At 38.4% G+C, this 17493-nt stretch overlaps 3 protein-coding genes across 4 annotated transcripts; all 3 read right to left on the reverse strand.

Annotated features, from left to right (window-relative positions):
* Window positions 1-596: 596 nt before the first annotated feature.
* Window positions 597-3451, reverse strand: LOC113696298 (protein NRT1/ PTR FAMILY 1.1-like). 2 transcript variants are annotated; one of them, XM_072054910.1, is made up of 5 exons: window positions 3390-3451; window positions 3145-3285; window positions 2798-3015; window positions 2097-2647; window positions 597-1960 (listed from the first exon to the last, which is right to left on the reverse strand). In XM_072054910.1, the coding sequence occupies exons 2-5, from the start codon at window positions 3227-3229 to the stop codon at window positions 1048-1050; spliced, it is 1767 nt and encodes a 588-aa protein (XP_071911011.1). In that variant the 5' UTR covers window positions 3230-3285; window positions 3390-3451; the 3' UTR covers window positions 597-1047. The 2 variants fall into 2 exon arrangements, with proteins under 2 accessions (XP_071911011.1, XP_027071534.1); XM_027215733.2 differs by lacking the exon at window positions 3390-3451 and having other exon boundaries at window positions 3145-3383.
* A 1722-nt stretch (window positions 3452-5173) lies between these two features.
* LOC113695556 (putative E3 ubiquitin-protein ligase LIN) lies at window positions 5174-13237 on the reverse strand. The gene is made up of 15 exons (XM_027214686.2): window positions 12407-13237; window positions 10950-11186; window positions 10765-10859; window positions 9532-10686; window positions 9306-9450; window positions 8764-9015; window positions 8260-8566; window positions 7798-7922; window positions 7613-7729; window positions 6893-7024; window positions 6692-6814; window positions 6367-6477; window positions 6118-6264; window positions 5716-5961; window positions 5174-5520 (listed from the first exon to the last, which is right to left on the reverse strand). The coding sequence occupies exons 1-15, from the start codon at window positions 13184-13186 to the stop codon at window positions 5494-5496; spliced, it is 3999 nt and encodes a 1332-aa protein (XP_027070487.1). The 5' UTR covers window positions 13187-13237; the 3' UTR covers window positions 5174-5493.
* A 1838-nt stretch (window positions 13238-15075) lies between these two features.
* Window positions 15076-17311, reverse strand: LOC113695067 (bark storage protein A). The gene is made up of 5 exons (XM_027214021.2): window positions 17063-17311; window positions 16716-16783; window positions 16206-16361; window positions 15675-15914; window positions 15076-15567 (listed from the first exon to the last, which is right to left on the reverse strand). The coding sequence occupies exons 1-5, from the start codon at window positions 17301-17303 to the stop codon at window positions 15229-15231; spliced, it is 1044 nt and encodes a 347-aa protein (XP_027069822.1). The 5' UTR covers window positions 17304-17311; the 3' UTR covers window positions 15076-15228.
* Window positions 17312-17493: the final 182 nt, after the last annotated feature.

Genomic DNA, 17493 nt, shown 5'->3' on the forward strand with positions numbered 1-17493 from the left:
TATTTTGAATCTGTCTAATAGATGCCCATTAAAATGTACTTTAGTTGTTAGATTTTTAAATAAAAATATAAAACTAATTAAAAAAAGATATAAATATAATAGAGAATCATAATCATATATATATGTGATTAGATTAAGTGAAATTTAGATGCGTTAATTAGCGTGCAATTGCATTAACCTATTATCCATCCAATCACTCTTCCAACGTTGACCTGTAATGTTTGACTTATTCAATTTTGCCCTTAGCCTAGTTTGTGGACGAGAAATTCAGACATGCAGCGGCTCTTTAATGGGAAGTCCGCATTCTCCTCCTCAGTCCTACTCCTACCTTTGAGGATGTTTGTTGGACGTACAGACCTTTAACTTTTTGTTCCCAAAACAGAATGGGGTAAGGAACTGTTCTCATCAACCGAATTGAATGATGCCACTTAATATGATCGGTGGATTACTTATTCAGTGAAGCTCAGTACCACTTTTTCAGTGACAATTTAGTGTCACATCTATATTTATGCAAAGTGTCTTGTTTGTTTAATTTGTCATGTGCTATTTATTTAAATTTCTTCTACCATCACGTGATAAGTGAAATTGACACTGAATTTGACGGCACCGAATAGTGGCACAGTGGATCCCAACTGGAAACTCTGGTACCGCTACTTGTATTGCCAGAGAAGTTACTGGTATTGCATGAGTTGACTTGTATTGAGAAGTCGGACACAAGTTAATACCCAATAAAAAATGCAAAAGCTTCAAGATGCAACTACCATCTTGGCTCTTGCAAACCATCGAAACCAGTAAGATCTTGGCTTCTTTTAGTTGAACCTGCGAATAAATTATGCGTCTACATCTCATCAAGAACGTGTGAACGCAACTCAACTAGTAAGATTCTTCCTTTGATTGATTGAACCCGTCAAATTTCAAGGAAACAACTGCCCAATTGCTTGGAGAGTTTTGTTTTGGCGGCCTTCACTAACTCCTAACAAGAAACTGAGAGAATCCTTGGACTTGATCATGTTCTTATTTGGTGATGCCGTATGAGGACGTCACTGTCTAGAAGACACTGCTGACTGACTTGGCACTCGCTTCTTCTTTTTCCTCCATGCATTCTCCCTCATTGTTATCTCTGAACTTTTCTTCCCCGTAACAGTCGACGAAGAAGTACAAGAAGATAAAGTAGAAGAAATTGACTAAACTCAGAAGGCAAAGTACCCAATAATAGTAATCGTAGTGACCTTCGTTAAGGTTATTCGAAACCCAACTAGGTTTTCCATCAGTTTTAGAAGCATGATCCACTATCAGCACAATCAGACTTGCTACCAAGTTCCCAACAGCCAGTCCCAATGCAAAAAGGGCCACTCCAATGCTAGCCATACTCTTTGGGAAATGAGCATAATAGAACTCTATCTGCCCAATAGCATTGAACGCCTCGGCTAATCCAGTCATGCAATACTGTGGTGCTAACCAAAAAACAGACATGTTCACTACTGATAGTGGATTTTCTGCTAATCCTAAGCTAATTGCTCTGTTTCTTCTGGTTCTTTCTACTGCCGCTGCCATTCCTGTGGCCAGACAAGAAAGAAATAGGCCAGTTCCGATCCTCAGCTCGAAGCTAAGGCCACGTTTGTGCTTCGTGTACTTGGCTAGCCAAGGAACGAGTATTCGATCATAGATAGCCACCCATATTCCCATTGTTAGGACTGCAAAGACGTAGAGCCAGGCTGGTGGAATTTTGAAGTTTCCAATTATGCGCCTATCCATGGTGCCTGCTTGGAGCAAAGGGAAAGAATTCTGGCTAATAGTTACAGCAATCATGATGCTAGTAGACCAGATTGGTAGTACTTTGATAAGGACTTTCAAGTTTTCTACTTGTTCAACCGTACAGGCTTTCCAGGGATCCCAAATTGATCCGTCAGCCTCCAAACCTCCATCGAGGTTTCTCGCAATGCAAGCTTTATTGAAGAACCTAAGGATAAGACAGAAATACATGTTAGGTTGCTGTCGACAGCACCATGACAACCATGTACTAATATATCTTTCATGGAATGCAATGTCGTAAACTTTAATAACCAACGCGTAAGTTTTCATGTCTAATTTTGTACCTTAGTTTTTCAGTGGGAGAAACGAGATTAGACCCCTTCTCATGATGATACCCTCCATCTGAATTTTTTGGTGGCAAAGCTAGGTGTTTGTTTTTCCAGGCCACGACTAATACTTGAGCAAAACCAGTCATCAAGCTCTTGTTCGCTTTGACCACGACATATAGTTTAGAACCCAAGAAAAACGTAATAGTTGAAACCAACATGAGGGCCACAGGAACTCCAAATCCCAAAACCCACCCAAGTTTATTTTGAATATACACTATGACTATGATTGCAATGATGACCGATATTGCCACAGAAGCATAATACCAGTTGAAAAAGCTCTGTAAGATTCTCTGATTTTTTGGGTTCTCAGGGTTATCAAATTGATCTGCCCCAAAGGCTAAAGAGCATGGCCTAATGCCTCCAGCTCCAATGGACATCAGTGCAAAAGCTGAAAAGAGGAGAGCAAGCTGGCCTGCGTTTGGTTTGGCACAATTGTCTGGATAGTGCGCGCAATGAGGAGGCCTTGCTTCTGGAAGTAAGGCTGTTAACCACAAAGCAGCTTGTCCCTACAAACAATTCCCGCAACATTTAGTGGAAATGTGAAAATAGATTCCTGAAGGCTGAAATGGCCAAAAAATTACTTCTATGAACAAAGATTATGAACTTGAATCTAGGGGAAATGTTGAAGCAGTCGAATACTTGAAAGAAGTTCTTACAAGGAGGCTAACAACTGATCCGAGCGCAATCACGCGAAATCTACCCAAGTAAGAATCAGAAAGAAAAGCTCCAAAGGTAGGCATGAAATTTGAAATGGCTGCCCACCAAAACAAAATGCTTGCACCTGTGGCATTATCGAAGTGATACTCGCCTGTCAGGTATAAGATCATGTTTATGTGAAGGCCAACACTTGCAACTCTCTCAAATGCCTCATTTGCTGCACATTTGGAAACATGACCGACTTATTAGAAATCCTTGCTCAAGGTTCGTCCAGTAAATAGTCCAGGAACTTGTTGAGGCAAGTGTGCAAGGAAACAAACGTTTTATTTCTAAAACTCGACGTTACCTATGATAAACGGCATGGTAATAAGGCCTCCTTTCCGCTTTGACACCTGTTGGACGGTCGTCATGGAATCTGAACAAAGCTCCATTTTCCCCTCAACTTCAACTAGACTTAACTAGCGCAGAAATTTAAATTTTTCGTTATCTGTTAGCATTTGTAGATAACAGGGTTAAACTTTCTTGAGACTGAGTTGGAATAAATAGGAGCATGGAGTCACACTTTCAGTATCTTGATATCCTAAAGCATACCTTTACCGAAACTTGATAATGAGGCCATTGCATATGATGACAAAGACTGGGGGATTTGATCTCCCGGTGCTCTCAGGTATCAGTACACTTGATTTAAACCTGTAAAGATCGGTTGCTTCGTCGAATGATTCTAGAGCAATACATTGGTATCTCAGTTAACAAGACAAAACGAAACTTTGTTTCTTACAAAGTTTTTGTGGTTTTGATCTATCTTAATTTTGAGAGCGGCTCAAAGAGCTAGAAAACAAATCAAAGGCGTTACCTGGAGTACAGACCAAAAGTATAGAAATAGAATGCGAGACGGATCCCTTGCTAAGTCAGAAAAGTTGGGTGCTTAGATTGACGAGTTTTGCTATATCTCCGTCCATGTTTGTCTCATTGTCCCAATCCCAACTCATCATGAACACTGACAGGCTTGAATTTACATTTGACCTTCAGTTGAGTTACTTTGTCAATGCAAATAATCTTCTTTTTCTGTCCTGTCCTCTGTCAAATATTTGGTTGCCAAATGTATGTAATAATATCCTCTTAGATGGGATTTCTTTTTTACTGTTGAATTCAAAGATCAGATATGTTGGGACAAAAGAAAAGATAAAACTCTGCAGTTGATGCCGTTAGACAAAGTACAAACTATCTTCCTCTATCTTTGCTCCCAAGGTGGAGATTCTCAAACTATCTTCTTTTGGAGCAGCCAGAAATAATTTCTTATTCTTTCTTTTAAAATTTTCTAAGAATACGCACTTCTAACTCATTTGTTCGTCCTGGCAGTGAAGTTGAATGTATTTATCCTCAACTTCCTCACAGAATCATCCATAAGCTAAAAGCAGAATAAGTTTCCAGAAGCAGCTTTTCCTCTGTAATTGAGTTCTGCATTCAAAAGAAAATCAATCCAACCCCATAACTATATCTGAATGCCTGTTCCAGGCTGGTAGGAACAGGGTTCAAATCCCCTTGTTCTAATGTATTCATGATTTGCAAACTGACCTCTTGTTCTCAACAGCTTTTTTTTTTTACTATGGAGAAAATTGACTATTACAAATCTGTTGAAAAGATTGGAAGCATAATTTTGTTTTACCATGTTTGAAGTATTAAAAATCCGAGGACAGTTTTCCACAATTAGCTTCTTTAGCTTAAACTGAGTCAGAGGTAGAATTCAAAAGCAGTTACAAACATCTCTTTTAATTCACAAAAAAGAAAAAGAGTTAGAATAGCCAATTTTAAATTGTTGAAAACGAGTTCAATGTAAAAATGGTCACAATTTGTCCTTTCCACAAACAGAAAGAATGATCAAGTTCATTTCTTTTCTCCATCAACAAAGATCTGATTTGCTATATTGACGCTTCGAAAGTCACTTCATCTGAATTCCTTTCGCAGATAACGGCCTGAGTTAACTTCTTGATGGGAATAGGCGTCCCTTCCTTGACCAGACCGACAAGCTTTTAGGCTTTTCCTTTTGTTTTCCTAGTTTCCCACGACAAGAAGAGTGAAACATTGGATTCAAAAATGGGTTTTTGAGGGCATGCAGCTATGGCCGATTATATGGGAGAGTAAACTTCAAAGTTTGTTTTTTCCTGCTGCACCATTTTGCCTAATGGTTAGATCAAATCGTGTCTGCAAATTTAGTTGGATGTGCAATTAAGTTACTAGAAAAACAGAACGTGTTAGTATCCTGGGTTGCAATTGCAAATCATTAACAAATTCAAGGACGTAACTCCAAGGATGGATTGGTAATTTAGAAGGTGAGAAGAGACAGGAAGATCTATACTCATTACTCGAAAAACAAAGGAAAAAAATAATTTGAGATCGAATTTTGTAATAGGTATAACTTCTGTATTCCTCTTATAGATACAAGGGCAAAATATAGACAGCTTTGTTCATGGTCTAATAAAGGGTATTAGTACAAATTGATTCTAACTAGATATATACATTCAGAGGGCCACCTCTGTTTCAAATGTTTCTTATTCTAGAAAGAATGTAAATCATTTGCCAACAAGAAAAGAAAAAACAAATTAAGTAACAAAGAATATACTTTGGTTTTTAGCTCTCTTCAACCATCTCTTTTATCTGGCCATCCTAAACTTTGTCAATTTATCGGCATTGTCCTTCAGCTTAGTTCCCATGCGGGCCATGCCTGCCAAGAAGAACGTGTTCCATCTCTGTAAAAAGCTTCAACACATGCACTCTATGAAGTGCTCAATTTTTTAATTTTTGGTTCTTTCTTGCATATCATATAACTTGCTGGCATGGACAATGATTGGAGTTTCAGGTTACATGATTAGCTGCTTCACCATGGGTGGGATTTTAGGGGGAAGATTGGGTTTTTTACCTGCACTTTGCCATCAGATGTCCCAATTACCAACATGTCTTCATTTCTAGTCAGCGCCATGGAAAGAACTTTAGCATTTGTACCAGCTTGAAGTGTTTCTACTTTACTGAGCTTCTTTTTACTCCAAATTTCCACTAGGCCTCCCTTGCACCCCAGATAGATAAGATCTGAGCTTACAGCCATTGAACGCACATCGGAGGTTGATGGCAGCGTCCCAACAACGCTTAAGTTTGAAGTGCTCCATATCTTTTGGTACAAATGGATTTTAAGGTTAAAGTGTTAGCATTAATACTTCATTAGCATATGTGCTCCCACTGTCACTGGACTACTAAAATGAAGAATCTTAGAAACAGCAAAAAATCATGTACTGGTACAATATTGCAATCTTTTCCATTCAAGTACCTTCACAGCAGCTCCATCCAAGGGAGAACTGGCTGAATACAGCAGCCCGTCATCTGCTTGCAATGCATGTACTGGGCTTGCTTTACTTAGTAATTTTCTAGAGCCACTTTGGATAGTGCTGACTGTCCCAGTCGCAAGATCAATTTCCTGTGAAGCAAAGAAATTGAGAAAAGAAAACAAGAGCACATGTGAGATTTTTGTTTATAGTGAAAGTGTATTCCAGAAACTAGTGGTACTCGTTTCTAGTACCTGAATGCTATTATCATGACAGCCACAATACAACTTTCCTTGCACCAGGGTTAAGCACTTCGCATATTTCTGTGGATTTAGCGATTTGGACGCTCCACTCCAAGAGTGCACCTGCCGTTGGAATAAAAGAAGTGCATTTCAGGTTATTTTTGCATTCTGTTTCAAATGTACCTGACACTATTGGTTCAAATATGAAGATGGAAACCAAGTGAAGTATAATCTTTAGGATGAAAAGTTCTTCATAGCACAGTTCTCAGTTTCATAAAGCGATCTAATTTCAACTGAATGCACTGATGATATAAGTTCGGAGGGCTAATAGACTTACCTTGATGCCAGCTCCTTGAGGAATGAAGCATGAGATACTGTTTGAAACTAGTAGATTGTTAACGTGATCCTTCATTTCATGAACTTGTTCACAGTGCATTACCTTGCCGCCAATGGCCCATACCTACAGGTAAAAATTGCCTAAAGTTTAAGCAGCGATAGTTCTTTGTCAATGACATTGACCTAAGAAATGTATCATTACCCTCACTGTCCGATCAAGTGAACCACTGTACAATCTCTCAACTGACTGCAGTATTGCAAGGCTAGTAACAGCTTTGGTGTGCTCCTGAGATTCCTGGACGAGATCCATATTTCCACTCTTCATTGCCCAAACCTTCATTGTTGAAAAAAAGAAATGCTATCGGACTCGAATGCAATAGGCTCATTTGGATTCACCACCATTTGTTAGTACTAATGTTGATCTCTTCGTTCATGAATTTAGCAAATGAAGTCATTGTAAAAGATTCATTGTCCAGTGATTCATCTTTCCATGGGGAATTGATGTCCAATTTTAGCATTCATTAGTTTCGAGATAATGGGATTGCAGTGTTTATTCTTCGGAGAAGTTATATCACAAGTCTGATTTACTTTCTGATGGACATTTCTGCACAGAAAAGCAGACCTCTCTATCACATCACATCCACAAATTGATGGTTTTATGCATTCAAAAGATCTTTAATTTCCTCCCACAAATAAGGTTCTTTTGAATAAAAATTTCAAGAATCTCACAGATTCTAACTGCCAACAGCAGATTGTATTCATATTTCTCCAGCTAAGGTACTATAATATAACATCACCCAATATCTCTGCTCATACTTGTATTGAAAACACGGAAAAAAAACTTAAGTTTTCTGATTTTTCGAATCTTTACATACTGGCCAAACAAACAACAAAGTTGAAGGAAACAAATTCACTAACTCACCTTTATTGTACCATCAGAATGACCAGAGAATATTTTGTCTTTGAAGCAGATAACTGATAGAACTTCTCCATTTATGCTACAATCTTCTGAAAGTAATTCTTTATGATTCCACATATCCTGCATCCAATGAACAAAATTAGGCATTTGTTTTGACCAGACACTGAAATTACTGCTACATTACTTACAGCACTGGACTCATGCTCCTCTGACAAAAGTTTTAGCATTTGGACTGCAAATGCTGAAGATTTTTTAAGTTCTCTCAAGCCCTTCAAGATATCCTTCATGTGAGCAGCCAGATCCTGAAGTCCCTCTGAAATTTGCGATGACTGTGATCAGAACTACATTATCTTTAACAAATGATCCAATCCAGATAGTAACCCTGGAAAGCAAATGATTACTGAGCAAAATGAAATACGTTTAGGATGTGCTGTTTTTTGGCTCCACATGTTTTGCCATGTATTTTTTCTTCTGAAATTTTAAGAACTTAACATATAAACCTCTAAGGTAATTTACCCTTATGAGGATTCATGCAAGAATCGCTTCTAAAAAATCCATAAAGATGCTGATGTTGTAAATATTTCTTTTCATGCACAATTATCGCTACTTTTTGCTGCATAATAATGTTGCTATGTAATTTGTCCACTAACCGGAATCACAAATGAAGCTGTTTAATGCAAGCATGGAAAGTAATTTGTCTTCATTATCCTTTGAAGACTTGAATATTGACACAAAACGCTTCATCAAGCATACTCGTGCTGCTCCTCGTACCCCTGTATCTGGAAGAATGGATAACATGTGCACAAGCCATGTAGCTGCTACAAGACATGCTGAAGATAGCTCTGCATATCTACTTCTTAAGCCCTCTGCTAGGGCCTCAAAGATTATACCAAATTCATGAGTGACTAGAACAAATGCCATCTTTTTCTCCCACTTCTCAGCAGAATTATCTTCCTCCTATACATTAAAAAAACCAAACAGAAGTATTGAGAAACTTAATGCTAGTGAGGCTGCAAGAGATTTTTTATTCCTTGGTATGATTAACAGAAAGGTACTAGGGGTCATAAATGGAGGACATATGTCTATTTATATGCATCAATACAAAATCCAATGCTGTAACTACAGAGAAATGCCTATGCATAGATGAAGCCAACCATATTTTCTTGAATCTCATCAGGAATGCTTCCAAGTTGATCTCTTTTCATCCTTTTATTTCTGTTTACTCTGGCACATTTAAGCAGGAAATCCCTTGCCAGGGCTTTTCCTGCATGGGAAAATCTTCCTTGCAGAGAAACAATTGTCTCAGCAGCAGCTATTTGAGCAGAACGACAATCAGGATTCTTGAGGCATGAAATCAAAGCATCTATTGCCTCTTCTCGATATATACTCATCTTTCTTGGTTCGACCTAAAGGTTATAAATGTAGCAGTTTAATAGCCAAGCTAAATCATCAAAGACATAAGCATGCATGTATAATTTTACAGACAAACTTGATAGAAACAGACAAGACATAGTGTTAGTACGTTGTGTAGAGAGAGAGAGAGTGAGAGAGAGAGAGAGAGAGAGGGACAATCTGAATTCTTGAGGCATGAATTCAAAACATCTATTGCCTCTTCTCAATGTATACTTGTCTTTCTTGGTTTGACCTAAAGGAACAAAGACATAATAAGCAAGTGTATTTAATAGGGAGAACATACCAGGAGATCAAGTTGGAGTAGAAGGCCAGCTACAACAGGGCATTGTTCCTGAGGAGCCGCCTGTAGATAGATGAGAAGCATGTGCATTGTGCTAAAAGTACCTTCATCCCTTATGATATGCAGAATCTGTTCATTAAATGTCCTTCTGGAGAAATTCCAAAACATCTATTCAGGTCTATGCTATGTTAAGTTACTAACTCAAATCAATAAAGCTAGGAAGATGTACCTCTCCAATTTGACTAATTCTGATAGGAACTGCACTATCTGATAGAAGTCTTCATCATTTGCCCCCACCAAGCTCTCTAAAATAGGACACAATTCAGCTTTATCAGCAATCATGTTCCTGCACTTTCCATCCTCCAGCATGCACCTCAACAAAATGACTATAGCTGAAATCTTTTCTTCTCTTACTTCAGCATCTAAGCTTCCCATTATGTACTCAATTCCGTTTTCAGATATCAAGTCCCTAGCAATTTCAGATGTCCGTACTTCCTCACCACTATTCAGCAGTTGACCAAGCAGTAAAACAGTAGCTTTTTTTTGTTTCATGCACATTTTCAGTAAATCCTCCTCTCTTGTCTTAAGAACGGTTAACAAAGGGTCAACTATGTCCATTTCAACAAGGCTAACTGCAGAAGGTCTTAATAGATAAACCAATACAACAGCCTCCAGCAATCCTCTCTTGAAAAGAGAAGCAATACATTCGACATCAGAATCAACTCTGGTTAGTGTTTGGATCACATTGTTATCTCTTAATCCTAGTTCAGACAGGAGGAAAACAGTAGCACTCAGGACTCGGGGATCAACAGAATTGAAAAGAATCTCCATAAAACTATTGATTACTGCAGGTTTTGACATCATATTTTGAACATCCATCTCGATTTGCGATTCCTGCCAGAACTGTTCAATTAGCAGAACTGCCATTTCTGAATCCTCCAGTACTTCTGATGTACAAAGGTTGGTAATTGCAACACGCAGCTCAGAAAGTTTTCCCTCAATGGTAGCTTGGCTTATGACACAATTTGGAGAAGCAGACCGTATCACTGGTACAAATTTTGGTTCATCTAGAGGCTGCAAAGTTTCAGATTGTCCAGGAACTGTATCAGAGTTTAGTTCTTGCCAACTTGCAATGAGACGTTTTAGCACATAATTTGTTTTGGGCAGCATGGTGCTTTGCAGCTTCTGACGTGTTATTGGGCAGGCAGAGTTCCCTCTATCAATCCACTCCTGGATTGCTCTTCGTTCATAAGTCTGACCAGTTTCAAGAGTCACTGGATCATAAAAAACGTGAGTGGTTATGGGACAGACAAAGTCCTTCGGGGGTGTAAGCTTCCCAGAACCAGGTTGATTGTCCATGTCTTCCATGAGAGGATCTGGATGACTGGAACATAAAGGAAAGTAAAGACAAGTTTGTAGAGAAGACATTAATAGTTGGGTGATTGCTTTTTGTATCACCTACCCACTTGATTCTGCATTATTTGTCTGCTTTTCTTTCCTTGTTTGGCTCTCCCTAGAGGCCCTAGAGTTGAACGATGCCACCTTTTCAATATTTTCCTACAAGACACAGGGTTTGTTGGAAAAAATAAAGGGATTAGCATAGGTAATTCAGTTCATGCAGAAAGTTTGTCTTTTACTAACAGTCACCTCTTCTTCTGTTTCAGATCCTGACAAGTAACACTTGCTCAAGTTGTCATTGGAGAAAGACTCCAGCTCAGAATCAAAGTTGAAATTTCTGGGTGATTTGGATTTTCTTGTTGATCCTTGCTTTGTGAGGACATTTGGAGAGACTCTTTCAGGATAAAATGATGGAAATGTGGAAAAGCTTTTTCCCCTGCTGCTGCTGTTGAACTCAACTGATTCATCTCCTTCAGCCCATATTGGCTGCATTACCATACAAGAACAACATTTGAAAATTTTCTCATGGGAAACTATAGCTATCAAACTACTAATTTATTTCAAAGTATTTCAGAATTAAAATGATACTGCACACATACATGTTGCAATTTGCATATAGTTGGAGAGATCCCTAAGAAAAAGCCAAAAACAGTGCTGGGTACATTGATGGAATTAGTTTTTATGCACACATTGAGATGTCACGGCTTAAATGGAAATGCATTTCGAAACTTCATACATTTTTACTACCACCCCAACTGATTTAATAGAACTAAGTGCAACTGTTCTGATGGCTGAATGGGAGTTTCATTTTCCCATATATATATGTAAAAGTAGCTTTCCCTCTGCATCACAAATCCAGAGAGCTGAACAGGCGAATTCACATGCGCATTGAGAAGAGCCTATGCAATTTCATACTTTGGTCTATGTTGCAAAATAGAAACACATTCAAGAGTTTCAGACACTCTACATGTACATCTGCAAATCTAAAAAAAGTATGTGTATACATGTATACAGCGATGTATGAGTTAGAGCATATGTATGTAAATATACAGAAGACAGATGCTTATATTTCATATGTTACAGGTCTACATACTGCCTCTATAAATTAGAATTTTGATGCTTGTCTACGAATCATGTTCGATTGTTTCATGATACCACCAGGATAAAAGCTAGATATATTTGGAACTTGCAGAACTGAAGCCATGGTTGGTGTTTTGCAAATATATGCTTAATAAAGGGATGATGCCACTTCCACCAAGCAGAACAATAACAAAGAACTGCCAATAATTGCTCAAATCAAGTAAAAGGAATAGTGTCAACAAACTTGAACACAAAAATTTCAGGGCAGGTTCTTAAAAAAAGATAAAGAAGAAAGAAAGAAAGAATAAAATTATGTAGACAAGAGACATTACACTCGGGCTCTGAGTGATTGTCTACAGGACAATATCAGTTGTAGGCTTACCATTAGGACCATGAATGTGCATTTAAAAAAAAAAAAAGTAGTCAAGCTGATTACGTCCCAGCCTTTACTGAACCTTACTAATTGAAATACAAGTGCAGAAGTCAAGACTAGCTCTGAATCTTATTTTATTTCTCAATACCTTTTTCATTATTTTGTGTCCAGGTGTATTGCTCATGAAGTAAGATGAAAACCACCAACCGAAGGGAAAAACTAGGAATATAACTTCTAGAAAATAAGGTATTACATTATACCGTCCGTTTTTCATGCTGTGATCTCTTTTCAACTTATCATCTTCTTGGCAATCAAGTGTCTCAGTTTCATCAATTTGTAGCACCACCACGGGTGGATCAATCAATTGGTTCCCATCTTTGATTTGCAAAACCTCTCTAAAATACCCAGCAAAAACCTTGCAATTCTCATCAAGAATATCCTCATAACCCCTCTCCAAGTCTTTCAATTCCAATGTCTGATTGCGACTCATATTCTTCAATAATCTTGTCGGAGACACAACCACTGATTGCTCATCACTATCATAACCTGAAGCCAAATTCTGCGATACATTTGACAAAATTCGCGACCTCTGCTCATTGTACCATTCAAGAATAGGAAGAAAATGAATAAGAAACAGTTCCTCGAACAGAACAGGTGCAATCTCCAATCTCGTCAATGAAGGGTTATTTTGGAATACATCGAAAAGACTAATGGCAGCATCCGCAGAACGGTTAAAGAGGGAATAAATAAGGGATAAAAGGAAGGAAGAAAATGAGTTCTTGGGGTAAGATAAGAGAAGCTTTTCCGCAAGGCGGAGAGACGAAGATTTAATGGAAGGGTTAGTAGTGGTGAGCGCATTTTCAAGAGTTTCAGATGCTAGTTTCAGAGGTTTTAAAGTGACTTCTTCAGAGGGTTGAAGTTTTTGGAGGAAGGTGGAGAAAAGGCGGTGGCGGAGGTCGGATTGTGAGAGTACTTCTGAGAGGTAGGCGGTGGTCTGCTGAAGAATCTCAGCAGGAGCATCGGCAGTAGACATTGCGGTGGCTCCAGGAGTGGTGGCTGGATGTTGGCTCAGGAATTGAGCTGAGTCTCGAGTGGGGTTTATGTCTGGTAATCTTCCCGAGGTTGTTGGACTTAACAGGATTAACCGTCTCATTGCTGGCGCGAAAGCTAAGGGACGGCTCTACAAAATGACCGTTTTGCCCTTCTATTTTCCATCTCCTCCGTTTTGCTTGCATTTATGGGAGTTAGCGTGTAGACCTTTTGTTCAATGACAAAATTTAGTTGTTAAGGTGCTGCTTCAATTCAATTCTAAGGAGGACCGACCAATGATTTTGTATCCTAATTTTAGCTTATGGCAATGATTATTAGTCGAGTTCTATACGTATAAATATTGGGATTATGGTAATAGAAAAGACTTAAATGAATGGCTATAAAAAAAAAAGGGCAAGAAACCTCAACGATTATTAAATTATTGCTTGCGTCAACTTTTAACCATCAAACAATTTTTCGTCACAAATTAGTCATTAAATTAACTAATTAGCACACACGTGATCATTTCATCGATTATTGCTTTAATCTACAAATAGTTAGGACACATGTCAAATGCAAGGGTTTATTTATTCACCATATATATTTTTTTTTATCAAAAACTGTTTCACGATCAAAAGTCGACACGAGTAATAATTTAATGGTCGTTGAGATTTTTTGTCCTAAAAAATATATAGGGTACGCAACAGACCTTGCCATTTAGGACAACAATATTTGGTCCTAAATTAGTTAGATAGTTTCAAGAAATGGTTTCAAGGAAAGATGTACATGTCAACCTAGCAAATATTAGTCATTGGTTACTCAGATAATTTCAGGAGTGAGATTTAAAGAACGTGACTTTTAACAGGCATTCATTGCATGACAAGATTTTAATACTTGCATTGTAGCAACCTTGTTACAAAATGGTATGGACAATGAACTTTACTATGCATATGCCATAATTATCTACTCCACAGCTGCTTGTTGAAGAACTATATTCACTCAAATCCCAAAAAATGGATGAAAAAAAGATTTTTGGGACTCTGGGTTTGTGACAGGAGAAAATCCGGCAGCATGGAAGGTGCAGCAACTGAAAATTCTTCGTGCAAAGTTTTTAGATGGAAAATGAGAGGGCTAATTGGTAAATGAAACAGTTCAAAAATCGAGTACAGTTGTCAACTTATTGCTGGGAACTTGGCTGGACCAGGAAAAATAGGACTACTGGCGTAAACGTCACTGCCGCCCGGGCCGGCTGTGGCCGTCGGCGAACCGTTCAAACATAAAAAAAAAAAAAGTGTAAGATTGTAATGAAGCGTCCAAAAAACAAAAAGGCTCCAATGGGTACACCAACAGAAGCCGAAAACAATGTTGTGGACTTTGTCATTTTGGAGTTTATTCTAGAGGATTAGAGATCCAACCTTGAAAATGTCATTTTCCTAGTTTACGACATCAGCGGTATAATATCCCAATTCAATGAATTTGATTGAGTTTATAGTATGAATCTATCACCCTCAGTGTCCTCCCATCTCTGCCATTTGTTAAGGTAATAGCCTAATAGGTACAGCTGCAATAGATAATGGGAAAAAAAAAAAGGGTTTTTTGTGAATGGTATCATTGTTTACAAAATCTTCTTGTTTTCTCAGGCTGTGAAGACTTGATGGCGAAGTAAATGATGAACCACCCTTCCATCTTATTTAATAATGTTGCAATAGTATACAGAGTTGCTGGAACATGAAGCCACAGAATCGGCCAATTAAGCAAATTCTGAAAATTTGTGAATGATGTAGTAAACGGTTCTCGACCAAGTTATACATATGCAATGATGTTGCACTTACGATACAACTTCTTCTGTATTATCATTAAACCATTTATAGAAAGCACTAGATTTTCCACAGGTTGCTAAAAGTGGTATCTCAGGCCCAAATCATTATGTTAATAGCACTTAATATTCGGGATGTTTATATGTTGACGGACAAATTCCGACTGCTTTATCGCGCCAGAGAGAAGTTTGTGAATGGAGGAAGCTTTCAATTCATAAGTCTACAGGAACTAAGGATTCAGTAAAGAAATGAATTTAAGCAAAACAACGACTGCATTATGAGCTGCCAACGGAGTAAAAATTGCAGCTTCATTGGATGTAGAAGAACCACCACCAGCCAGATCTGACAGTGCTCTGATTGTTAGGAAAGGAGTCCTTTGCTGCAGACACACGAGTGCAATTGCTGCACTTTCCATGTCAATTGCTGTTGCATTGAACTTTGTATACACGAATTCGCGATAAGCAGCATTGTCAACGAACACATTTGCACTAATCCCTCTTTCCACCCTAGTCACCAGCGGCCTTCTTGGTAAACAGGTTGAATTCAAGCAGCCTTCGAGCTTTATTCCCTTTTCAAACAAGGCATTTGGCAGAATGAATTTTCAAGTTCCTCAGCTAAAGAAAAATTGAGGATTTAATGAACTGAGTTCAAATTGAGTGAAAGAAATGGAGGCACCTCAAGTTTCTCAGCAAGTGAAAAATATAATTCATTGACAGGAATCCAAAAGGCATGTTGCCTGATTTCAGGATATCCATCTACCGGAAAAACTTCTTCCGGTTGATACCAAACATTGTTTAGAAGGTTTTGGTCTTTCACGTTACTGTTGAAATCAGAGAGCTCGAGGTAGCCAACACTTCTTGTGTAGTCTCCATTGGACTCTAAAGATAGTTTATCTTCAGGTCCATCCCCATACCTCTGCTCAGTTTAAAAATGGTGACAAGGAGAAAGATCATCAGGTAGTAGTTTCGTGCAAAAAGAATATGTTTATAGTTTTCAGGAACGCAATCATTAGCTGGAATTCAGCAAGGAAACTTAAGCCGACAACGACAATTTACGTTGGCAAAAAGATAAATGAATGAGTGAATGAGACAGACAAAGAATTTCTGTGCTACGCGACCTGCAAGCCAGACAGTCTATTTTCTCTTTGACTAGTTCTGAAACGATTGAGAGCGATGGAGGTAATTGAAACCGGTGTGATTTTCTTACCTGCCAGTTCCAGAGGCCCGTATGTGCCCAATACTGTGGGATGGTAACATCACCTATTTGCAATTGAGGATTGGCATTTTCTGCAATACCAATGTGAAGAATTCCCTTGATCTTGAATAGACTTAACAACAACTCTGTGGATACACCTGCATTCAACTATGTAATAAACATTTCAAATGGAATTCTTCATGCTACTCAAACTGAGGAGAAAAAAAAATGCTACTCAAAATGCATTTTGGCCCCCCGGAAATGTGCCCTCTTCTCATTTTGCCTTCAAAGTTATTGTTTTGACTCCAAAAGAAAAAAAAGACATCAACCATGTATTCAACCAGCATACATGGCTCGAGTTTAAAAGGATAATCAGTGTAAATTAGCACTCACCTAGGTATGCATCAGCCACTCAAATCGAATCAACATGAAACAAAACACAGCATATTTCGAGAGGGTAAATTGCAATTTATCCCAAAAGCAATCCAATCAATGAAGATGAAAGAAATTATAAAACAATACCATGCTTAATCCTGTCATGACCACAATGACCCTTTTATTTTCCACCTTCCCAATCCGAAACCTTCTTCCTGTTGGAAACAACGAACAAATGCATCATCATCTGCTAACTATATACAGTGATGAAGAATTTAGAGTTGGCTGATATGAATGACTTGTCCAGCATCAGATCAAATTCACGTACCACCAAGTAAAACAAAATTTATGTCTCCCTCGCTACTTTCCATAAAAGGTTGAAACATTAGTTAGCTCGGAGAATTTGTCAGCTTGTATATTTCGTTACTCCAGCAGGAAAAATGAAACTAAGTTACTAACTAAGTTCAATCAAGATCACGGGAATGTTGTATTACCAGCAACATCAATGTAAGGAAGCTTGTCGTGCGGGACAAAACTTGGAGATTGGAGAAGAGGGCTCATCTCAAAACTGTTTGGGACTACAATGCCCAAGTATGGACCCTCCTGGTTAACTCTCCTGATGTTTGCCCATGCATAATCGGAAACTGCAGCATTTGCTGATCGAATAACATTAACACTTGCTAATATCACAAGCCATTCCAGCAGGAACATGACTAACATAAAAGGTCTGTACATCTTCTACTCTCAGCCCAAGGATTCCTGAAGGAGAAGAGCTTGTTCATATTTGTACTAGCTAGTAGAAGTCTTGGGTCGTTGATAATTGAATGGCGGACCCTAAAGCCTAGCAGGAATAATCAAATCAAAACATGGTGCCCCACGGAAGAAAAAAGAGCCAGACAAAGAGATTCTTACAATGCTAACTGCC

The sequence above is a fragment of the Coffea arabica genome, chromosome 6e (genome assembly GCF_036785885.1).
Source record: "Coffea arabica cultivar ET-39 chromosome 6e, Coffea Arabica ET-39 HiFi, whole genome shotgun sequence".
Lineage (NCBI taxonomy): Eukaryota > Viridiplantae > Streptophyta > Magnoliopsida > Gentianales > Rubiaceae > Coffea > Coffea arabica.

Coding starts and splice junctions, on each gene's coding strand:
- LOC113695067 (XM_027214021.2), bottom strand. CDS start 17,303: ATGTACAGACCTTTTATGTTAGTCATGTTCCTGCTGGAATGGCTTGTG. Junction 16,784..17,062: donor TCCTTACATTGATGTTGCTG/GTAATACAACAT, acceptor TGTTTCCAACAG/GAAGAAGGTTTCGGATTGGG. Junction 15,915..16,205: donor CGGGCCTCTGGAACTGGCAG/GTAAGAAAATCA, acceptor TAAACTGAGCAG/AGGTATGGGGATGGACCTGA.
- LOC113696298 (XM_072054910.1), bottom strand. CDS start 3,229: ATGGAGCTTTGTTCAGATTCCATGACGACCGTCCAACAGGTGTCAAAG. Junction 3,016..3,144: donor TACCATGCCGTTTATCATAG/GTAACGTCGAGT, acceptor CCAAATGTGCAG/CAAATGAGGCATTTGAGAGA. Junction 1,961..2,096: donor TCTCCCACTGAAAAACTAAG/GTACAAAATTAG, acceptor TCTTATCCTTAG/GTTCTTCAATAAAGCTTGCA.
- LOC113695556 (XM_027214686.2), bottom strand. CDS start 13,186: ATGTCTACTGCCGATGCTCCTGCTGAGATTCTTCAGCAGACCACCGCC. Junction 11,187..12,406: donor TGAAAAACGGACGGTATAAT/GTAATACCTTAT, acceptor ATGGTAATGCAG/CCAATATGGGCTGAAGGAGA. Junction 6,265..6,366: donor GTCATGATAATAGCATTCAG/GTACTAGAAACG, acceptor TTTGCTTCACAG/GAAATTGATCTTGCGACTGG.